The sequence below is a fragment of the Buteo buteo genome, chromosome 23, assembly GCF_964188355.1.
Source record: "Buteo buteo chromosome 23, bButBut1.hap1.1, whole genome shotgun sequence".
Taxonomy (NCBI): domain Eukaryota; kingdom Metazoa; phylum Chordata; class Aves; order Accipitriformes; family Accipitridae; genus Buteo; species Buteo buteo.
Genome location: NC_134193.1, coordinates 19,043,177 through 19,063,150, shown reverse-complemented (window position 1 = coordinate 19,063,150; position 19,974 = coordinate 19,043,177). Strand labels below are relative to the sequence as shown.

Here is a 19,974-nt window from a genome sequence, read left to right as displayed (position 1 = left end):
AGGCCTAAACCCACACCGGCCGCCGGGCCCTCAGCGGGGCTAGGCCGCGGCCTCACACGCCCGGCGGGCCCCGCAGCCCGGAACCGAAGAACGGGTCGACGTTCCCCGCCGGGCCGGTGCGGCGCTGCGCGGTCCCGCTCCCGGCGTGGCGGTGAAGCGGTAGCCCCGGCCCGTTTGGGACTGGTTTCCCCCCCCCCCACACACACACCCCTGCCCCGGCGGCATGGCGAAGCAGAGCCCCGCGGAGCCCGAGCCGAGCGCCGCGGCCCGCAGGAAGGGCAGGAGGAGGAGGAGGAGGAGGAAGAAGAAGGTCTGGCGAGGCAGCGGGGAAGCGGCGACGGGGGCCGGGCCGAAAGGGCCCGACATGGCGGCGGGGGCAGCTCCCCCCCGCAGCCCCCGGGAGTTCTCCTCCAACTGGAAGGCGCTGCAGGAGGTGAGGGGGGACCGGGGGGGGGGGGGATTCGCCATGCCCCGGGGGTCTGGGATGGGGAAGGCGGCCGGGGCCATGCCGTGATTTTCTGGCTGCAGTTGCACTTTGTGTGTAGTAATTAAAAGCAAACAAACAAACAAAATCACCTTTTTGTCACTAACTAAAGTGCTGCGGGCAGGGATGTGGGGTGTCCCGTTGGAGGTAATGCCCCTAGAGCCATTTAGAGAGTGCAGGGCCTCAGCTGGCGCTGAGGCAGAATGCCTGGAGACCTCGGAACGATGGCAGGGTCAGAAACGGAGGGACAGAATCAATCCTTTTTTCCCTTTTTTTTTTTTGTCGTTTTAGGTACTGAAACAAAAGGCCAAGAACTCCAATGAGTCCATCTCTACGTGTCAAACAGACACCAAAAAGAAGCATCCACTCAAAGCGGGAAAGAGTCAAGAAGTTCCAGCCATCAATGGGAACGGGAATGTGGTAAAGGCCAAATCCACAAATAAAACGGACAGTGGTTCTGCTAAAGACAATCCTCCTTTGGCTAAGCCAAAATCCAAGAGGGTTGCAAGGGATACGAATTTAAATGGCACCAAAAGCAACGGAAAAGGCTGCAAAGACAAAAAGAAAAACGGCAATATTTTAAAGGATAAAGATGATATAAAACATAAGAGGAGGAAAGCTGAAGAACATGTGGAGCAGCAACCCAAAGAGTGAGTACTTCAGACATCATACAAATATGTGAATATCTGTTTTGGGAGGTGTACATAAGGAGCATGGAGCAGTACATTCAGAACAGCTGCACTCTTCCAGACTAAGTTTTGGGAGAAATAAGATGCATGCTGCCCCTTCTCCTCAGATATAGCAACAAACCTGCATAGGTCACAGTACTAGACTGATTTTCACAGAGCTAATTTCTTGATTTAAAAAGTAAATATGCTTCTTCTACACTATAAAAATGCAAGACTGCTTTAAGACCGTTAAATGTAATTAATCTGTACTTACCAGGGCTGAAATCTGGTTTGATGATGTTGACCCAAAAGATATCGAAGCCGCAATAGGACCTGAAGCAGCAAAAATTGCTAGAAGAAATCTGGGACTCGAAACAGGCCAATCCAAACAGTCTGTGGAGCAGGTGCTGGTTAAAGAAAAGGCTTCTGAAGGGTGAGTGGCATTCTAGCGGGAAGGATGGCAGCAGAGGCATCAAGATTATCTTCTAATAACTGATCTGCAGGTGCACAGCGTAAGCTGACATCTCCCTGAGTCTGCTGACAGACAAACTGTTGAGTTTTCCCCGTTCGTATCAACGTGTGAACCTTGTAAACTCCACTATGTGGTCCCTGTAACAGAGGTGTCACCAAGCTGTCCTTCTGTTGTTTAGGCTGACACGAGCAGTAGCCATGGACTGTGAGATGGTGGGAGTGGGACCCAAGGGTGAAGACAGTATTGTGGCTCGAGTGTCCATCGTGAACCAATTTGGAAAGTGTGTTTATGACAAGTATGTCAAGCCTACAGAAGAGGTGACTGATTACAGAACAGCTGTTAGTGGCATACGCCCTGAGAATATAAATACAGGTAGGATTTTTTTTCCCAAAAAATGTTCTTTAAGGAGGGAAAATGTAACAGGCTATCACAGAAGCCTCATTGGCTGAGCTTGGAAAAGTTTTAGACCTATTTTGGGAAATGGAAAACAAAATGTAGTCTGAATGCTAAGAAAAATTGTGGGAAGAAGTACTTTTTACAGAGTGGTCACTAATGCCCTAGAAGTTAACTTGTGGATTATGGTATGGCAATAATAGGAAGTTTATTTCCTTTTAGTGCTACACTCTTTCTGGAATTCTCTATGCTCTTCTAACAAGCAGAGGACTTAGGGTACTGTACAAATTTGTGTAACTACTGTCCCAAAGATACAATTGCCTTCACAAAAAAGATGCAATGTTTTAACTGTAGCTTGCTTAGTTGTCTTATGCATCTAATGGAAAGCCTTTCATTATGTGGTATTTTTAGGTGAAGATTTTAAAACAGTTCAGAAGGAGGTCGCCGACATCTTGAATGGAAGGATTTTAGTTGGACATGCTTTACGCAATGATCTAAAGGTAAATGGCTGCACATTTGTTATTTTGAAGACAAGGCTCCAAAAATTTAAGATCTATTAAATTTCTAACACATCTTGCTGGATCAGATGCACATATCTAAACTCCTAGGAACTACAGCTTTATCACTGTTATCTCAGTTTCTTATCATGTCATGCTGCACCAATTATAGCCCTAGTCACTTGCCTACTCAAGTTCTCCAGCTTCCAAACTCTGTGGCTAATAGCACTGTTCTGCTCACTGAAGAGCCAGGAAAGAAATATAATGATGAAAAAACTGTTTGCATGCTTTCCTTAGTACCCAAAGCTCAGCAGTCTGGTCATCATTACCAGAGACAGGTATCTTATGTCCTGCTGTACCAGCGCTGCAGGTAGTCTGTACAGGTGTTGCCTCCAGATTCAGTTCTGTTTCCCATGCTAAGTAGAACTGTGGTTCTTGAATCCAGCCAGTGTCTGGATGATTGTGGTCTTGTCCATTCATGGTTTTGAACTATCTCTTATAATGGATGGAGGGAAACAGCAGAAGCTGTACATGCAGCTGTACAAAGTTTCATGCAACAGCACGCTTTGGACTGGAAATGTAATTTCTTTTAGGTCCTATTTCTTGATCATCCTCAGAAGAAGATACGTGACACACAGAGATACAAGCCTTTCAGACAGAGAGTCAAGGTAAGAAACTGACTCTTGAGCTGCTGACTCCCAGCTGGTAGCTCACTCCTACACTTGTCCGCACCTGACCCTGTTCCTCCTTTCCTGAAACAGGGATGCCTGCTTTTTGTTGCTTGAAAATGCTAGTCTAGTTGAATGCTTACCTAGTGTTTGAAATATATCAATAAGTTACTTAGTTCAGTACAAACATTGCCAGTGACACCTGTGCACAAAATTCATTGGCTTTCCCATTCTTTAGCAGTTGCATGGTCTTCATAATGCTCTTCTGGATAGCTAAATAAGATGTTACAGTTCTATTTACAGTAAGGCTTGTCTCCTCAATGGTATTGTTTCCATAGGGATGTAAAAAAAATAGATGGCTTCAAGTTTCTGCTTAGACTGCAGGAGTAAAGGTTCAGATTATATGGAGGTATTTTAACTTTCGTAACTCTATACTCAGGTTTTCTTTTTCACAAAAAAGCACCCCAAACGTAAATCTTAGGGTTATGTTAATACACATAAAATCCTTTCAGCAGTGCATCCATAAATCTCATAATTCATGAATTCTTCTTGCCAGTTCACCAGTAGAAGCTGAGATGTGCTATACTTTACTGAGGAATACACTTAAACTAGTATTTTTATATGTATACACATATATATATTTCAAGTAGTGTGAGACAGCATGAGTCTATCTTTTCTATTTCTAGAATGCACGGCCATCGTTGAAACTGCTCTGTGAGAGACTGCTAAATGTTCAAGTGCAGACATCAGAGCACTGCTCGGTATGTATCTCATCAGAACATACATTTTTGGGTAGATCAACAAGGTACTACACATTAGCTCTAGGATCTAAGTTCATTCCAGAATGCTGGGGCTTCATTTTAGCCTCTCAATGAAAGTTAGCAAGCTCTGCTTGGACACCAGCATGCAGTAAGATTGCCATCTAAGCTTGCTTACTTACTGTTACTTGTCTCCTACCACTTGGATTATTTCCTTAACTTCTTTTGCACAAGTCAACTGTATTTTATTTAAATATTAATTCTTGTTATTTTAAGATCCCCGAGGAAAAAAGTAATTCTCAGGTATCAACTGCTTACCTTAAAAGCAGCATTCTGCACTGTTGTACTATGGCAGGTTGGATAAATTAGTGTGAGCACCTACTACTGAATGGCAGCAGTTCGTTCCTTTCTTTCAGTGGACAGGAGGATACAATAGAGGAATGGACTGCAAAAGCAGGGCAAATTGTGAGGGTATCTCCAAGGTACTGTATCAAGAGTATTTTTTCATTATGGCTTTCCAAGTCACGATGAGAAAGAGCAAGTGCATAGCCTTGTGGTGGGCCATGCATTCTGAATACACATTCATCCCTTCCACTAGTCACAGAACCTAAATCTAGAAAGAAATTATGAAATGTTACTTGAAAGGATGTATTAAAATGATGGAAGATTTAGCTGCTTATTATTAACAACATTCTTAAACCATGTCAACTATGTTTCATTAAGCCTCCTGTTTGTTCTGTTCTGTTTTAGATTCAGGATGCACAAGCAGCTATGAGACTCTACACCTTGGAGAAAAAGAAATGGGAAGCTGCTGTTAAGAACAAATCTAACAACAAAAATTGTAAAACTTGAATGGTGTTTATCTGCAGCATTTGCTGGTTTCATGTCACATTCCAGGGCAAATTCAGAGATAACTCAGAACTGACAGCAGCTACTTCATAACATCAATCAAAAGACAATACTTCCTAACCTGGTACATGAATGCTGCCATATCAAAATACTGCTAGTATCTCCTTTCTGGATGGTACTTATGCCTAATGTCTACTACTGTGTTTAAACAATACTTGTAACAAATGCCTCCATTTGTGAAGTACTTCATCAGTTCAATTTCTGCAAAGGACTGAATAAGTTAAAAAAAAGCGTTTTTAAATTACAATAGATGAAGGAAGAAACTGTCGTTGCTTTGCTGAAACTCCCAAGACTAAAAACTTTATTTCAAGTATTTTAAATTCTACAAAGTAAGGTGAATTCTTAATTATTGCTGTTAGTCTCTCAGTTGTGGTACCTAAATCAACAGAATATATAACTGTTTATATATTATTAATGGCCCAATATTAATCTTTCTGGTGAGAAAAATCTTTTAAAATATTTCTGGAGCATCCAAGCTTTTATATTTGAGCCAGAAGTGTACAAGTCTTGTTCTTATACAAAAAGGTTTTCTTTCACTTCTGCAGTTTCAAAAGCGTTGCATCCACAAGGGTCATTATCTCCTGGAGAGAAATGTGAGAATTGTCAAAACAAGATTACCTTGTTGTTTCACTTATTTTTATATTCCTTTATTAATAAAAACACTGTGTCTAACATAGGTCTTTAAAGTGAGTGGTGTTTTAAACATGTGTGGGGTCTGATTCTACAAAATTCAAAGCAACTGTAATTGCCAGACTGAATACTAATGCTGTGATTTAAATAATCTACATGGATACTGGAAGGTGACAAGGAGTGGGTTTCAGAGATTTAGCAGTTGCATGTCGCACACTGTATTGCCCAAATGAGAGTGTTCTGATCTTGTCTGTCAACAGGGGACACAGGGAACAAATTACGTTTACAACAGAAGAGGGAGCTTTCTTCTCTTTTGTGATTCTTTTTCTGCACTACCTTGTAACTGCAGCGTCCATTAAATTGGTACAGGCAATGCCTGCAGGAGACACTGGAGAACAAGTTTGTGTGTAACTATCTTTGAGACAAATTATGTAAGTAGGCTAAATGCATAACTAAAAAGAGCAAAGTTATAAGACTAACCAGTTTTATTGGCTTAATGAAAAAAAACTTGTAATTACTGGTTTCTTGACAGCAAGCCATTGCAAAGGAAATACGACTGTAACACATTAAATAGCTTGGATAACTGCCGTTGCTGGTGTTTCAAGTTATATTTTTTTCAGTATGACTACGTGTTGGAATTTAATGTAAGTTAAATCTTCCAGCAAACTGTCACAAGGGTTTGTTTTGTTGTTTAGGGGTTGGTTTTTTTAAGGATGTTACTTATAAAGCAAAAATAATTGGATGTAATATACTTATGCTTTATTCCTGTAAACTTTAGCCTGTTTTGTTGTGAAGAATGTAGTAAATTAATGCAATGCAATGTTGCAAGAGACCAGAACAGTTTTAAAAAATTACAGCATAAAGCATAAAGAAAAAAAAACTTCCAATTACTTGTTTCCAGTAGTTAGAAGTATTCTTACAAACTTACTCTTCAACACATATATACATAATGCTGTGAATTTGCTGCACTATGTAATTCCAGCTATTTCAGAATGATAAAATCCATAACCAGAAGTAATATACTAAGCATACACTCTTTATTATCACAGTGACTTCTACATACCAGGCGAGATGTAAAACGGATTTTTATTTCAGACAGCAGTTCTTCCATTTTCTGGGACAGTAGATCTAGCACAACTTCATCTGTAAATGAACAGGGTAATTTACAGTTACAGCTGTCAATAGTTTCATCAGGAGCTAAAGGAGACCAGAGAGAGCGACAGATCTACACAAAGAGAAGGCAAGATAAGATGAAGTTACAACATTATAACATCAGAGTGGCATTTATTCAAGAAAAAGTGGGATGAACTCTCAGTTCCAATTTATCCTCTCTCGGACACGTAGTCTTCCCTGAGAGCAACTAACATGTCCCTGAGCAGCTACTGTTACGGTATTCTTTGCTACCTTTTGGGGGTGGGGGAGAGGAAGAGACTCTACAAGTAACACCACCATCTCACCATACTGAACCATCTCGTTAGTCAGCATACAGATACTTTCCACCACTTCAAGATCATCAAAGTGAAGGTGATAGGCATCTTTGATCACGTTTATTCCACTGCCTTTTGAATCCGTTATAAATCTCAAAGCTGATATTTCTGAAAGGGAGACAAACACTGCTGGGCAAATCAGTAGCTGCAGACTGCATTATCTGCTTTCCGACCCCCTGCTGCAGCTAGCACACGTGTAATATTTTTCCAGGAAGTCATGCCCATTACTTTCAGTCTTCCTAAAAGCTATTCTGAAGAATATTTGGGCAACAAGTAGAAAACCATATATGCAGCTGACACTCACACATGGCAGAAGCTATTTTAATGTTTATTGTTCTCACATTGATTTAACTGTGTAAAAGGGTAGAGCTCAAACAACTTCATCATAAAATAACAAAACACTCAAGTTACTAATAGATCAGATTGTGCTGATCTAATACTTCTCATACATGCATGCTGGGTCCATGGGAAGAAAAAAATTGACACCTCCAGTTTCACTATTTGCTCTTCCAGTCCTGCAAGAAAAGATTAACTCAGGAGAGCAGATGTCAATCCCAATCCCACTTTGAACTATACAGAAACATCCACTTCTGAGCTGATCTGCAGTTAATAAAAAAAAAAAAAAAAAGAAAAAAAAAAAAAAGAATTGCTGAATGTTACCAGATAGCCTTAGCAGGCTTGCTAATGCCAGGCAGGCATTCTTCACCAGCACTGGTCTTTCTGGGTTCGTCCTGAGCACATCCAACAGAAGCGCTGTTGTGGGCTCATACTCATTTTCAGTTAAGCAACCTTTAAAACAAACAAAAAAACCACAAACAAACCCCCTAAACTTCAATATACTCAAAAGCCTTTAAACCAAGACTCATCATCATTCCAACTTCTGCCTCCTGTTTCCGAAATGACTTCTTAATCATGCCATAAGTTACAAAGAAAGCAGGTGGAAACCTGTATTGCAATAAAAAAGGCCTAATAAAGTCTTATCATGAGTTGATCCAGGGGTTTAAGAGAATTTTCTGATACATCCTCTATGTCAAGATGCCCTTTCATTCTCCAAGCCAAAAGGAATAGAGAGTCCTGAATACTCAACCTATTCTGCTGGTGGGTACTAGAAACAAGATTGCTTAGGATGTTTTACTCAGCTCTTCCTAGTGGAACGATGGCATAAGTGCCAGGCGGTAGGTAAACATATGGCAATATTCTTGCATGAGAAAGAAACAAGACAGAGTAGTACTGCAAGGATGCGTTTCTTAGTGCACATGATAATGACAGAGATATGCATTTTATTTTTTAATCTGAAATACTGTTCCCAATCTACAAAGCAAATGGCATAAAAACAAACCTCCCAGCCCATGCTGCACAACACTAACACTGTTCAAAGGAGTAACACAAATGGGATTCTTGGTCTCAAGAAATAAGCCAGAGAGAATGCTCTGCACAACATGGGTTGCTGTAGCTGCCCATCATTATGGTAACCATTAGCAGTATCTAGTTATATAATTGCTACAGCTCATCAAAAATAGCTTCATTAGGGAGTGTTAGAGAGCAAGTGCAGGGAAGACTGGTTAAGAGACGATGCAAATTCCTAACTCTGCTGCCATCTGCAGAGCCTGCTATGGCCAAGCAGTCTGTACTTCAGGGATCACCACTAACAGCGTTCTGCACGCCAGCCTTTTCCATGCACAAGGGACAAGAAGGCTGGGAAAACACACCTTGGAGTGACAATGCCCACAGAGCCGAGCAAGCAGACTCCGTAACTCTTCCGTTCTGGAGGTGCTCTTGAAGGACCGCAGAGGTAACAGGCACAGCACTTTTCAGCAATGCTTGGTCTACATTATTCTCTGAATTACCATAACAAAAAGCAAATGCATCAAGCAGTTATTTAATCAAGTAATAATATCATAAGCACATTGTATGTCAAACTGTATCAGTAAAACCTTCAAGGGTGATGGCATTGGAGTAATGCAACATTATTTTAGCATGGACAACAGCAGAGGGAAGGAACCCAAAACGTACAAAAACAAATGAAATTTTACAGGACTAATAAACAGTAATGTTTATTGCAGAAACTTCTCCATGAACTAGTTTTCTTTGCCATTTAAATTATACATGGGGATCACAGCAAGAGACCTCCAAAAATAACCACCTTTTTGACAGAATACGGTCTGCAGGATGGATATTTAGCTGGTCACATAAATGGGTGGTTTGTTGCACAGAGGGAATAAAACACACCAAGTGCAATTGTGAACATTCTGTGCTTTCAGCATTCCTTGATGATTAGAACACCACAGACCTATACAAGAACATATCACAGAAACAAATCTCCTAAAAAAACTCCCAGTGCGGTCTCCTAAGAAGGGGTCAGCTCAAGCAATCACCCATGGCTCTCCAACACTGTGGGATGATGCTGGTTTAGTTCTAAGGCAATGGGAAGAGTATGCTTGCCACCTTGCCAATCACATTTCTTTCAGAAAAGCAAGTCTCTAGATGTGCAACTCAAGATTCAGCCCAGTGCTGCCAAGAGAAGTGCAATGCAAAGAAATAAGATGCTATTAATTCCAAATGCTATTCTGATAACTAATCTAATATGCTGTTTGCACTGCACTCCCTCTGCTAAGAGCAGAGCAAAACCACGACTGACAAACCAGAAACTGTGTGTACCCTTTCATTTCTGACAGTCTGTTCACAAGCCATATCTTGGCCCAAACAGTAAAAATTTGACTTTGACACCTTATCACAAAAAGGGTTGCTAAAAAGTCTGCATTAGTTTTTAGTTTTCTCCCATTTAAGTCTGGATCACTTAAAGTTATTCTAGTAGTGCTGTGGAGACATCTCTCCAGAATGGGAGAAAGAAGAAAAATCCAGTCCCAGCAACAGGAATGTCTGAACTCAATTAGGCACAATACCTGCTGCCTTTCAGTCACATCACATGAGTCTAGGCACAATACTTGCTGTGTTCTGCTTACCACTCACAGCCAAGCTCCAGAGAACTCCACAGCAAGAGAGGCAGATCTTTTCATTATGAAGAAAATTTCTTAAAATTGACAGAAGGTCTGGAATTACTCCAACTTTCCTTAGATTCTCTGCAGCAACTTCTGAAAAACACAGAAAAAAATTCTATAGAATCTGGTATTTTTGTCCCACTCACTGTCCTCACAACAGAGCGCGCTACTAACCATATTTAAACAGTGATAACAAACCAGTAACATGATACCATCAGCTGAACAAAAGAAAGCAGGAGAACAGACCGAATTCTTTAACAAGATGTGCTTAAGCATAGTGTTTAACACAAGTGACCCTTTCAAACGGATGTTTGGCCATCCCTTTTCCATACAGATCTGAAATTTACAGAGCAGAAAAGGAACCAAGAGGGTATAAATGACTATTTTTCAAATGTTTGCAATGTAGCAATTCAAGCTACCTCAGCTTCAGAATTAGGAAACACTGTATAAAAATAGTTTGGTCTTAGATGGTAAGTTTATTTGTACAGGACACTTTGTACGTAATTTTTTTTTTTTAATTATCGCCTTGCTGCTAAGTCCTCTGTAACCATTTATAAAAAACAGTGTTCTGATGACTGTTTAACTGACACTGAAAACAAGTAAAAAATACTATAAATATTTAGCGATTACAACCTCAGGAGAAAAACCAAAGTAGAGAAATTAGGTAGAATGGCTTCAATTCACCATGGCACAGCCAAAAATAGAATCCAGGTTCTATGCCCCCATTTTCCCAAGCACTACTATTTGCATAGTTTGTACTTGTTTCCAAAACAAGATGAAATACAGGACCACTCTAATAGATACAATTCTGTAAGTACCTGAAGCCTCAGCAGTGTATCTTACACTTTCAGGAGTGTTATTTTACCCATATCTAGTCAATCTTACCGATATACTATTAAACTAATACGTACATCTCTCAATGAAATCACGAGTTCTGCATTATATCTTGGATTAGATTATAAAAGTCAAACCATAAGACTATTCACCAAAAATTAACAAGGTGACCCACCACTGGCTGAAATCATCATCAACAATGTGCAGACCAATGAAAGTAACTCTTCATTTTCAGAGTATTTTCTCACTGTGTCTAACAGAGAGCTGGTCACATTCTCATCCAGGGCCATCACCACATCCTGTTCTAGAGTTGTCAAAAGTAAACATTTGAACAGAACAAAGATTTCAGTGGCTTTGAATGAAGCCTGAACCCCCTGCTGTCAGCATCAGTAAAACATTCAATTAACAGCATTTTTTTCACATAACATATCCAGAAGTTACTTTAAATTTTCTTTTTCTGAAACACAATTCTTACTATTTTCAAGCTTGTATCATTATCAGGTGTTATTGGGGTGAATTGCCAAGAAAGTGACAGCAGGGACCACACAAGAGACCAAAAAACACTTTTATGGTTTGAAATTCAAATACCAGAACACAGAGTCTCTTATTTATGCACTCCAGTATATAACATGAAAACAAACTTAGCAGCCTAATATCAGTAGCCTGTATTAAAATTAACACTAACACAGAATTCATGTATGCCAGGCCTGAAGAAAGTCCATGAGAATCCAGACTCTTATTAAGGCTGGTTAAATTCCTCTATTACTTTAAATTCATCCCCTAAAATCATTACTGAATCCATTTTAAACCTTATCTGCTACATCTAACTTTACAAGAGATAGGCTGTATTAACCAGAATAAGCTGGAAGTCTCGTACTGTACCTTGACTAAGAATTTCAAGCAATAAACTGCAACCATCTACTTGTAACTTGAGAGAATCTACATGAGTCTTCATGGCAAAAGTGATCAATTCCGTGAACATTCGCAGATAGGGCAAGGCTGTGGAGTAAAGAAATTGTTTGAGACAACATTCAGTTACACAGTTTAGAATGCTCAGTGGGTATCTATACTCCAAAACACAAAAGTTCCAGTTTCAAATAAATTTGAGTCCCTATGGACAATGTGATACAGCAGAACAACATTCTTAAATCAAAGAGAAGAAAGTGCAACTACAGATGGAACAATACAGAGTGAATTTTGTAGGCTCTGTGGGATATGACTCTTATTAAACACAGCTGCAAGGCTATGCAAGTTAAATGTAGCCAGCACGTTCCTCATTAAGTCACACTGGCATTGTTCACCAGGCATGTAGCAAGTTGTGGGGTAGAACATTGTGCATGAGCCCAAAACCATACTTTTCAGAACCTGTGGAGGAAAGTATTTCATCAGGTTTCCTAATTCTAGGAAGACTTTGAGTTTTTGGAATAGCTAATACAGCTATTCAGTGTATCCACAAATACATGATAAAATGTTGACAAAAAACTGGGATCCATTTTGAGGACCTTCAAAGATGTGAGCATCACTTATGGCAAGCCATGGTGCAGAAGTGCCAAACAAGTCAGTCAGATGTGGCACAGCCTTGTATTGCTGTCAATAGGATTGAATGAGAATCATGAAGATCCATTCATTCTGTTATTTATAACCAAAGCCTCCTGTATTACTGAGTAAAGATTTCTTCAGTAACAGAGTTGAAGGTACAGGTAACTCTAAGGAAAAAAAATGTATTATTCTTTTTCCTTATCAATTACAGATATGAACACCCCTGTGTTTTAACATCGTAAGCCAATGCCAGCATTAAAATGCTATCACTATCAAATACCAGTGCATTTTATAACTGAGGTAACATGGTGCTTTGAAAATGTTAATCTTGATCTGACATTAATCTGAAAAATGTGCAGATGCTGGGAGAAAATATATAGTCTTCACTCACACAGCTTTACTAGACACATGTAGCTTCCTTTTGCTCTATCAGTCTTACAGCCCTAGGCATTACCCCCAAGTTGCCCCAACGCTGATATGAATTACCTTCCTCAAATGTCAGTTTGCCAATTCACCTTAGTTGCCAATTAAAATATCATTAAGTTTTTTTTCCAGTGTCCATTTTTCTTATCCAGTAAAACAACTCTGCTGTTTTGTAAATGCTTTTGTTGAACAAGTACCAACACAATCACATCAACTAGTGGCCTATTCCAGTACATTCCAAAAAATGAGAAATAGGAAGAAAGCAATTTCATTCTCATTTATTGTCATGAGAAATCTTTTCCTCTTCCTATTATCTCAAAACGTAAGGAAAGAGCAAAATAAATAAATTAATAAAATAGTGCCTTACCACTTTTATCTCTTATAAAGCTGGCAAGGTGCTGAATGGCTTTAGCCTGTACTTCTTCTATATCCCAGAAAGCCTGCATGAAATCTATGTAAACCAAGAAAATTCTTCTAACCATTTGATACAAACACTTATAAAAAGGACTCAGGTTTTCTCTATTTTGTGCAAGATGTGAATTCATATAAATGAAAATAATGTAGTTTGTGATTGTTGAAGAGAGAAAAACTTTTCCCCAACACATCAAACATTTAAATATTACAAAGCGTTATGATTCACCTGTATAATCTGTGTATTTGACATTATATATTTTGGGGACTTGTTGGAATATTAAATCAGAGCAGGGATAGGGGCTTTAAATGCATTATTCCAATAGCCTTTTCAGATTAAGATAATATCTTCCTTACTTAAAAGGAAAATAATGGAGCAGATCTTTTGTTGGCATAAATTGGCAAACATGTTAGAATGCAGACAAAAAAGTGGGGCTCCCCAGTTTTCTGATCCCATTTAACTTGTGCAATAGGCATGGCTGGTAATCTTATGAGGTTATAGAAAAGGCTGTACAGTGATCCTTCTTCCAAATAGCACCCCATTTTATTTCAAGTAAAATGAATGTCCAATAATTCATTTTCAAGTAGAATGCATGCTGACTGGAGAACACATGGATTTATTTCCTGAAAAAATCACCATTACACTAATCTTATTTTCCTTATTACCTAGAACACTTTCGATTCCTCCCTCGAGAAGCACATCTATTATTTTGGGAGGCAAAGACTTTTTCAGCTTTACTGAAGAGGCACCAGCAACAGTCAGGCATTCCCTAATAAATGGAACATCAGTCAGATCCCTAGAATTGAGACACAAAAGCAGTACCAGTAAGTTAGAACTGGTAAGTTACAAAAAAATTTCTACAGGCTTTGTTTCATTTTGATATAAAAAGTTAATACTACTTCTTTGAAGACTGGATTATTTTTGACAGAACTTAAAACAATTTACTTCAAAACGGCTAATGAAAGAGCTTACACTGAGCAAGCCATGCTTAGGCTTCAAGTAAAATTGCGTATAACATGATTTTATAGTGCAATGCCTCAAAAAAGGACACCTATGCATATCAGAATGCTCACTTCTGAATGAACACCAAGTCTTTGACTTTTTTAATAACTCAATGTGTCAAAGCAGTAAGATCAGCAACTTTGACTCAATTTCTTTCAAACAGTAGCTAACATTCCTGTCTTTGTGAAGGTAGGGGGGGTTTAGGACAAAAAAATAAAGGGAAAGCACCCAGAACTCACTTTGCTGTGGGTCTCATGCTGGGCTCAATCTGTAGCATCATAAATAAAATTGGAAATAAAGGCAAAGAGCTGTTATCTCCATTTTGCATTAATGTCAGAACTCCCTCAAGACGGCTGATATCCTGTCTAATATCCTGCAGTAATGAAGTTATCTCTTCTGCCTGTAAAGGGTATAGTATCAGAAGAGCTTTCACATTCTTGTTTACAGATATCCTGGTGGGCCCATGACATTTTAAATCTATAATGAAACATTATTACATACATTCAGAACAAAGCAGGTCGTCATGTCAAGTAGAATACAACCTAGAGACCAGATGTCAGATTTCTCAGTAAAAGAAAAAACAAATGTCTCTGGAGCCATCCAATACTTGCTATCTGTTGAAATAAGAATCATACAGTAATGTTGCTGACATTGTACTATACACATTTTTTACTTGCACATGCGTGAACTGCAAGCAATTGTTTTATATCTAAAAATAATTTAGAGATATTCTGCAGAGATTAGACAATTTTTACTGGTGATAAAACCAGTGATAAAAAGCCACAAAAAACCACACTATAACTAATGAACAATTTTCTAAGATGTTACTGTGTATGTATCAAGCTAAAAAGTATTCCAACTGTATCTGTTGCAGGGTTCTGAGACTCACAGACTTATCTATAGTTTTCAGTTGTGAACAGAATTAATGCTGCAGGCAACTGCCTATGAATATCCTATTCATACGTTAGAAGACAAATAGTATAATGTGGAGAAAGGGGAGGGAAGATTTTTTTTTCCTCTTTCGCTGATTTTCCTCTGAGGACTAAAAATATCCACCATAACTGAATCTTTTAAAAATAAAGTAGAAAAAAAAAGTAAAACAAGTATCTACTTTCTTCCACTCTTATTTTCCATTTCATCTCATCTGTCATAAGTGTTTCTGTACTGAAGTCGCTAAGCATGAAGGATGCTTCACCAGTCACAAGTATGTTTGATGGCTTGAGATTTCTGCAACACAAATACTTTCTGTCAGCCTGTAAAATTAGAGTCTAATGATATATAACTACAGGTTCCCAGCATCTTTACACATCAGAAGGTTTGGGGCTTTTGGGGGCGTGCAGGAGGTTGTTGGTAGTGTGTGATGGGGGGGGTGTCGTTTTGTGTGTTTGGTTTTTTTAAATATACAAATGATAATCAACTGAAATACAATTATTTTCCTCTTTCATTGTGAAATGCTTTAAAATTTGTGACACAAATTTATCTGAACATGGAATGCAACAACTGTCTCTTACTTTAGATACACAAAGTATACCCCGTCCACCACAGCCACCAAAGGATAAGCATTAAAAGAAATGGTCAATATTCTAATGTTAAAATTAATATTTGAATTTTAGCACATTCAAAAAAAAAACAAAACAGAGAGAACACCTGGCTCAAATGGATAATATTAGACAAAACTCATGAAACAGACAACTTCAGAAGTCACAGAAAACTAATCTACATATGAAGTCCGGAATTTCTACCTCCTTCTTCCCCTTTTGGAACAGTAAAATTCACTGCCTCTGAACAGCCGTGCTGAACCAACAGTCACTGCAAAGAACAGTGACCTATCAGACAAAGAGTACAAGATTTCTACTCACCTGTGGAAAATACTTTGTTTGTGTATATAAAACAAAGCATCCACCATCTGCCCCAGGAACTTCACAATCACCTGTTGAAGGGAATATACATGAAAGTGTAACAGAGTAACTTCCAAATATCCTTTGGAAGACAGCTTCCAAAAACACCCTTCAGCAAAACACTGCGCTTTGAAGATTTTGGGGAGGACTTTGAGAAAGAGGGAGTACAGAGGGAGATATAAAAAGAAGTGAGACTCTGACAGTTTAACCAGGTGCCTCTTCTGTACTTTTTACCATGTCCGCTATTTTTTCTGACTTCTGCCTTTTTTCCTTGATTACAGATGAAAGATCTCCTTGGCCTGAGTACTGCATTACCAGACAAAGGAACAGAGATGATATCTGTAAGAAAACATTACACCAAAATTGTCTAATTGTTCACAGGTAATAACATATTCAGGAAGAAAGATAAAACCAAGCACTTGGCCAAACTGGTGGGTGTGATGTTCGCCAATACCAAGGTGTTCTAAGATGATTAATCTCTCACAGAGGAGACTATTTACTTTCTTTTATTAAAAATACAGCATGTTTGGTTTGTTTTTTCTTAAAACAAAACACTATCAAGCATCTTATCTGAAGCCATATGGGACAATTCAAGTCAAATATACATCCATAAAATCAGCACAGATTTTGCCTGAGCACTGAATAAAATCTGCAAATAAAAAAGTCAGGGCTTTCAGTTTCCTATAGTCTCTTATAAAAGGGTTTTCATGCAGGCATGAAAATCAGAATTGCACACCGATTCACATCAGAATCTGTGAGTCAGTGTGCAATACTGCCATGGACTCCAGACATCTTCACAGCTTTTCAGCATGTTTATTCAGGAGTTAAGAAGGCAGGCTTGTTTCAAATCAAATAACCTTTTTTAGCATCTCACACCAATAACCCCAAATTTAAACCTGCAAAAATGCTTACATGCCTACAACATTAACCATGTGTTCCAGTTTAGCCAATCCTATTTCATGCTCACCTCATTATCCCAAGTCACAAACAATTCCTTGTAAGCACAGATGTTTGAATGATGAAGTTTAAGCAAAGCCCTTGCCTGCATATATAAAAATGAATATAAAATCAAAAATAAATAAAAAATAATACTTATAATGATAAAAATAAAATAAATAAAATAATGATAAATTGATAATAATATATAATAATAAAAAATACAGAGAGCACTTTCTGTGGCTACACAGTCCTTCCCACTGAACATGACCTTAAATAATATCCTAAGCCAGTTCCTGACTCATTCATGTTACATGTCTGATCAAATCCTTTCAATTTGCAAGCTCTATTGTATATTAGTATGTGCAAATGCCAAGTTAAGGAAAATATTTCTAAGACTCTACTCAATCTAATGCTCTAACAGCCTTGTGAGATTCAAGGATATAAACTGATCCTTAGGGAGATGATATGTAAACAACCCCCTTCATCAGTTCCTAATATCCAAACCTGAAAACACATCTTAGAATATGAAAGTCAAGATGATTTTTCCCCACATAGCCATTATTTCCAGTAACCCCTGTGCAAGCTTGAACCACAGAAAATACAACGACACTACTGAGATGCTTATCTCCTTGAAGCTGGTTTCCATGTAAGGCTCTAACAATTACTGCAACAAATTTACTGATGATGTGAAAGGTAAAAATAATTCAACTTATTCTCCTATAGTTGTGTTTGTGTATGTGCAGACACAACAGAAGAACCGAGAGCCACACTCCCAGCTGGGACAACTGCATTTATTTCAATAGACACGTACCTCAGCAGAAAAATTGGATCAAACTTTATGAGTAAAACCAGCCTCGGTACATAAAGAGGTCACCTCCCTTGAGTAGGATGAAGCATCTGTACCGGCACGTAGTCTCATCATTTTCAACTACAGATGTCATGCATACTGGACACTGTGAGACTAATCCATTATGAGCTACTTCACATATTTTGTTGAAACAAATTTTGAAATTTTAATACTATTTCTGATGTTGCTTCTTACTTGAGGCATTGAAACAAGTTTGCACAAAAAGAGTACAACAAAGGAAGAAAACCAATCAAACCATTCACATGAAAAAATGTCCAACTCTGAGAAATTAACATATAATGAAATATGTTAACTACAAATTGAGTTCTTAATAATAAACTATAAACGTACCAAAGTTCTCCTTCAGCTTAAAGGCCAAAAGGATGAGCTTTGCTCTTTGTCTTCAGCACAAAACAAATATGAACCCTGAAAAGGGACTATCCTCTGAGAACAGCTGTCCATTTGAATTTACATATTCAAATGTAGGAACAATTAATACAAAATCCTGGCCTGAGCACAAGCAGAGGGCAGGGACAACAGCCCTCAGATAGTCCTACCTGATTTACATCTTGACTATTTACTTAGTTAATCCTTGTAGATAAAAGACTTTGCTCTGTTAAGACTTTGGTCTTTGTAAGTGAAGTAGTAAAGAACTGCACTGATACCTCCTTCAAGGCCTCATTTGCTTGCTTTTCCTCAATGCATTCAACCTGCACCAAACAAAAGACAAGGATGAGATTGCAATATAGAGACAGGCGAACTTTAAGCCAGACCAATCTTGCCAAGATGACTGGAACTGCAAATTGTGTATGAATTGGCATAAATTTTCAATGATAACTCCAATCGCTAATGTTTGGAGCAGTCTTCTTGTTGGGAGATGGCCAGAAACAGAGCTTTAAGCGAGTGTGACAGCTAGCCAGTCCTTCTCCTGCATTGCCAAAGTAGCGGTAAGCTAAGGTGAAAACACACTGGATGGACCTAAATAGGCTGCTCCCCTTTTCCCATTTTTAACCTCAATATTCTTGTAAACTGATCTGAATTTTCCAATTTCCAAAACAGCAGCACAGTAAGATGTAAGCCTACTCTTACCCAGGCCAAGCTGCCCAACGTGTTTGTCTCTGTGGCCATCAGAAGGGTCCATGGAGATGACAAACATGCCAATGGACTCTTGTTTTCCTAGCAACCACTTTCTCACCTGCTTTATTACACATTTCTTCTCCGCACCCTTTTCGGTTTTCAATTCAACTACCAGCATAGTGCCCAGCGCCCCAGGCTGGAGCTGCTCCAGCACCTGCGGAGCAGAGGAGAAACACTAACGCACTTGCTCAACTGCAAGCGGTAAAACCACCAAGGCAGCAAGCCCCTCCAAACCACTTTCCCACAGACACCCTCCACGCAGCACACACCTCCAGTTCCCTGTGGCAGGACCACAGGCACCCCCACCCCAACTCTCGAGAGGCACACAGGCCTTGGCCTTCCCCTCCCTTCCAGAACTTTCCCCCTCATTTCCCCCCTGCTAAGCACAACACCCCCATCTCCCCAGGGCCGTCCACACCCCAGCGCTTCCCTCCCTGGGACCACACAGGTCCCTTCCTCAGGGTCACTTACACCCTCTCCAAGGCCACGCACCCCCCAGGGCCACTTATGCTCCCTCCCCATGGCCATATACTACCCCCAGGGGTATCTACACCCCCTCCCCTAGGCCACAAAGCCCTCCCCACAGCCGTGTAACCCCCCAGGGCCACTGACACCACCCACAAGGCTACAGCCACCCTCTTCCCACCGGACAGGGCCCAACCCTTCGGGCAGCACCTCATATTTCTCCATTGCGGGACAGGGCCCTCCCTGTGAGGCAGGATGGGTGAGGAGGAACCCCTAGGCCCAGGGCAGGAGCAGCCCCTCAGCCACTAATAAGAGATACCTAGCGGGGCAGGGAGAGACAAAAGCACTTCCCCTTTCCCTCAGCCTGCACTTTCAGCCCCAAAAAAAGCGCCGTTATAGACCCCCGAACCACAACAAAACCCTGGGGGGGAAAAAAAAAACCAAAACTGCCGAAGTATCTCCTCCTCGGGCGGCGCGGCTCCTTTAAGAAGCCGGCGCGGAGGTGGGCGGGCC

General features: G+C 39.8%; 2 protein-coding genes across 17 annotated transcripts; one reads left to right on the top strand and one right to left on the bottom strand.

Moving 5' to 3' along the window:
* Nucleotides 1–87: 87 nt before the first annotated feature.
* On the top strand, nucleotides 88–5,525 carry REXO4 (REX4 homolog, 3'-5' exonuclease). Its single transcript, XM_075055727.1, has 8 exons — nucleotides 88–433; nucleotides 776–1,134; nucleotides 1,430–1,585; nucleotides 1,803–1,996; nucleotides 2,429–2,517; nucleotides 3,108–3,182; nucleotides 3,869–3,943; nucleotides 4,691–5,525. The coding sequence occupies exons 1-8, from the start codon at nucleotides 224–226 to the stop codon at nucleotides 4,790–4,792; spliced, it is 1,260 nt and encodes a 419-aa protein (XP_074911828.1). The 5' UTR covers nucleotides 88–223; the 3' UTR covers nucleotides 4,793–5,525.
* STKLD1 (serine/threonine kinase like domain containing 1) lies at nucleotides 5,266–19,950 on the bottom strand. Of its 16 annotated transcripts, XM_075055715.1 has the most exons (19): nucleotides 19,672–19,943; nucleotides 19,055–19,150; nucleotides 18,525–18,569; nucleotides 17,041–17,115; nucleotides 16,308–16,412; nucleotides 16,035–16,105; nucleotides 15,287–15,402; nucleotides 14,677–14,789; nucleotides 14,415–14,575; nucleotides 13,839–13,969; nucleotides 13,129–13,212; nucleotides 11,682–11,798; nucleotides 10,975–11,103; nucleotides 9,930–10,058; nucleotides 8,676–8,804; nucleotides 7,627–7,755; nucleotides 6,937–7,074; nucleotides 6,543–6,622; nucleotides 5,282–5,430 (listed from the first exon to the last, which is right to left on the bottom strand). In XM_075055715.1, exons 1-19 carry the CDS (start codon nucleotides 19,684–19,686, stop codon nucleotides 5,383–5,385), a joined length of 1,911 nt encoding a protein of 636 aa, XP_074911816.1. In that variant the 5' UTR covers nucleotides 19,687–19,943; the 3' UTR covers nucleotides 5,282–5,382. The 16 variants fall into 16 exon arrangements, 15 of the variants coding, with proteins under 15 accessions (XP_074911816.1, XP_074911814.1, XP_074911823.1 ...); XR_012654159.1 differs by having other exon boundaries at nucleotides 5,266–5,430; nucleotides 6,543–6,704; nucleotides 17,041–18,569; XM_075055713.1 differs by having other exon boundaries at nucleotides 17,041–18,569; nucleotides 19,672–19,942.
* Between the last annotated feature and the right edge of the window lie 24 nt (nucleotides 19,951–19,974).

What these genes read in the sequence shown, in the direction of transcription:
- REXO4 (XM_075055727.1), top strand. Translation starts at nt 224, where the DNA reads ATGGCGAAGCAGAGCCCCGCGGAGCCCGAGCCGAGCGCCGCGGCCCGC. An exon ending in ACTGGAAGGCGCTGCAGGAG is followed by an intron (nt 434 to 775) that starts GTGAGGGGGGAC and finishes TTGTCGTTTTAG; the next exon opens with GTACTGAAACAAAAGGCCAA. An exon ending in GTGGAGCAGCAACCCAAAGA is followed by an intron (nt 1,135 to 1,429) that starts GTGAGTACTTCA and finishes TGTACTTACCAG; the next exon opens with GGCTGAAATCTGGTTTGATG.
- STKLD1 (XM_075055711.1), bottom strand. Translation starts at nt 17,277, where the DNA reads ATGTTCAGTGGGAAGGACTGTGTAGCCACAGAAAGTGCTCTCTGTATT. An exon ending in CAGAAAAAATAGCGGACATG is followed by an intron (nt 16,106 to 16,307) that starts GTAAAAAGTACA and finishes TCCCTTCAACAG; the next exon opens with GTGATTGTGAAGTTCCTGGG. An exon ending in GCTTGAAATTCTTAGTCAAG is followed by an intron (nt 11,104 to 11,681) that starts GTACAGTACGAG and finishes TGACAACTCTAG; the next exon opens with AACAGGATGTGGTGATGGCC.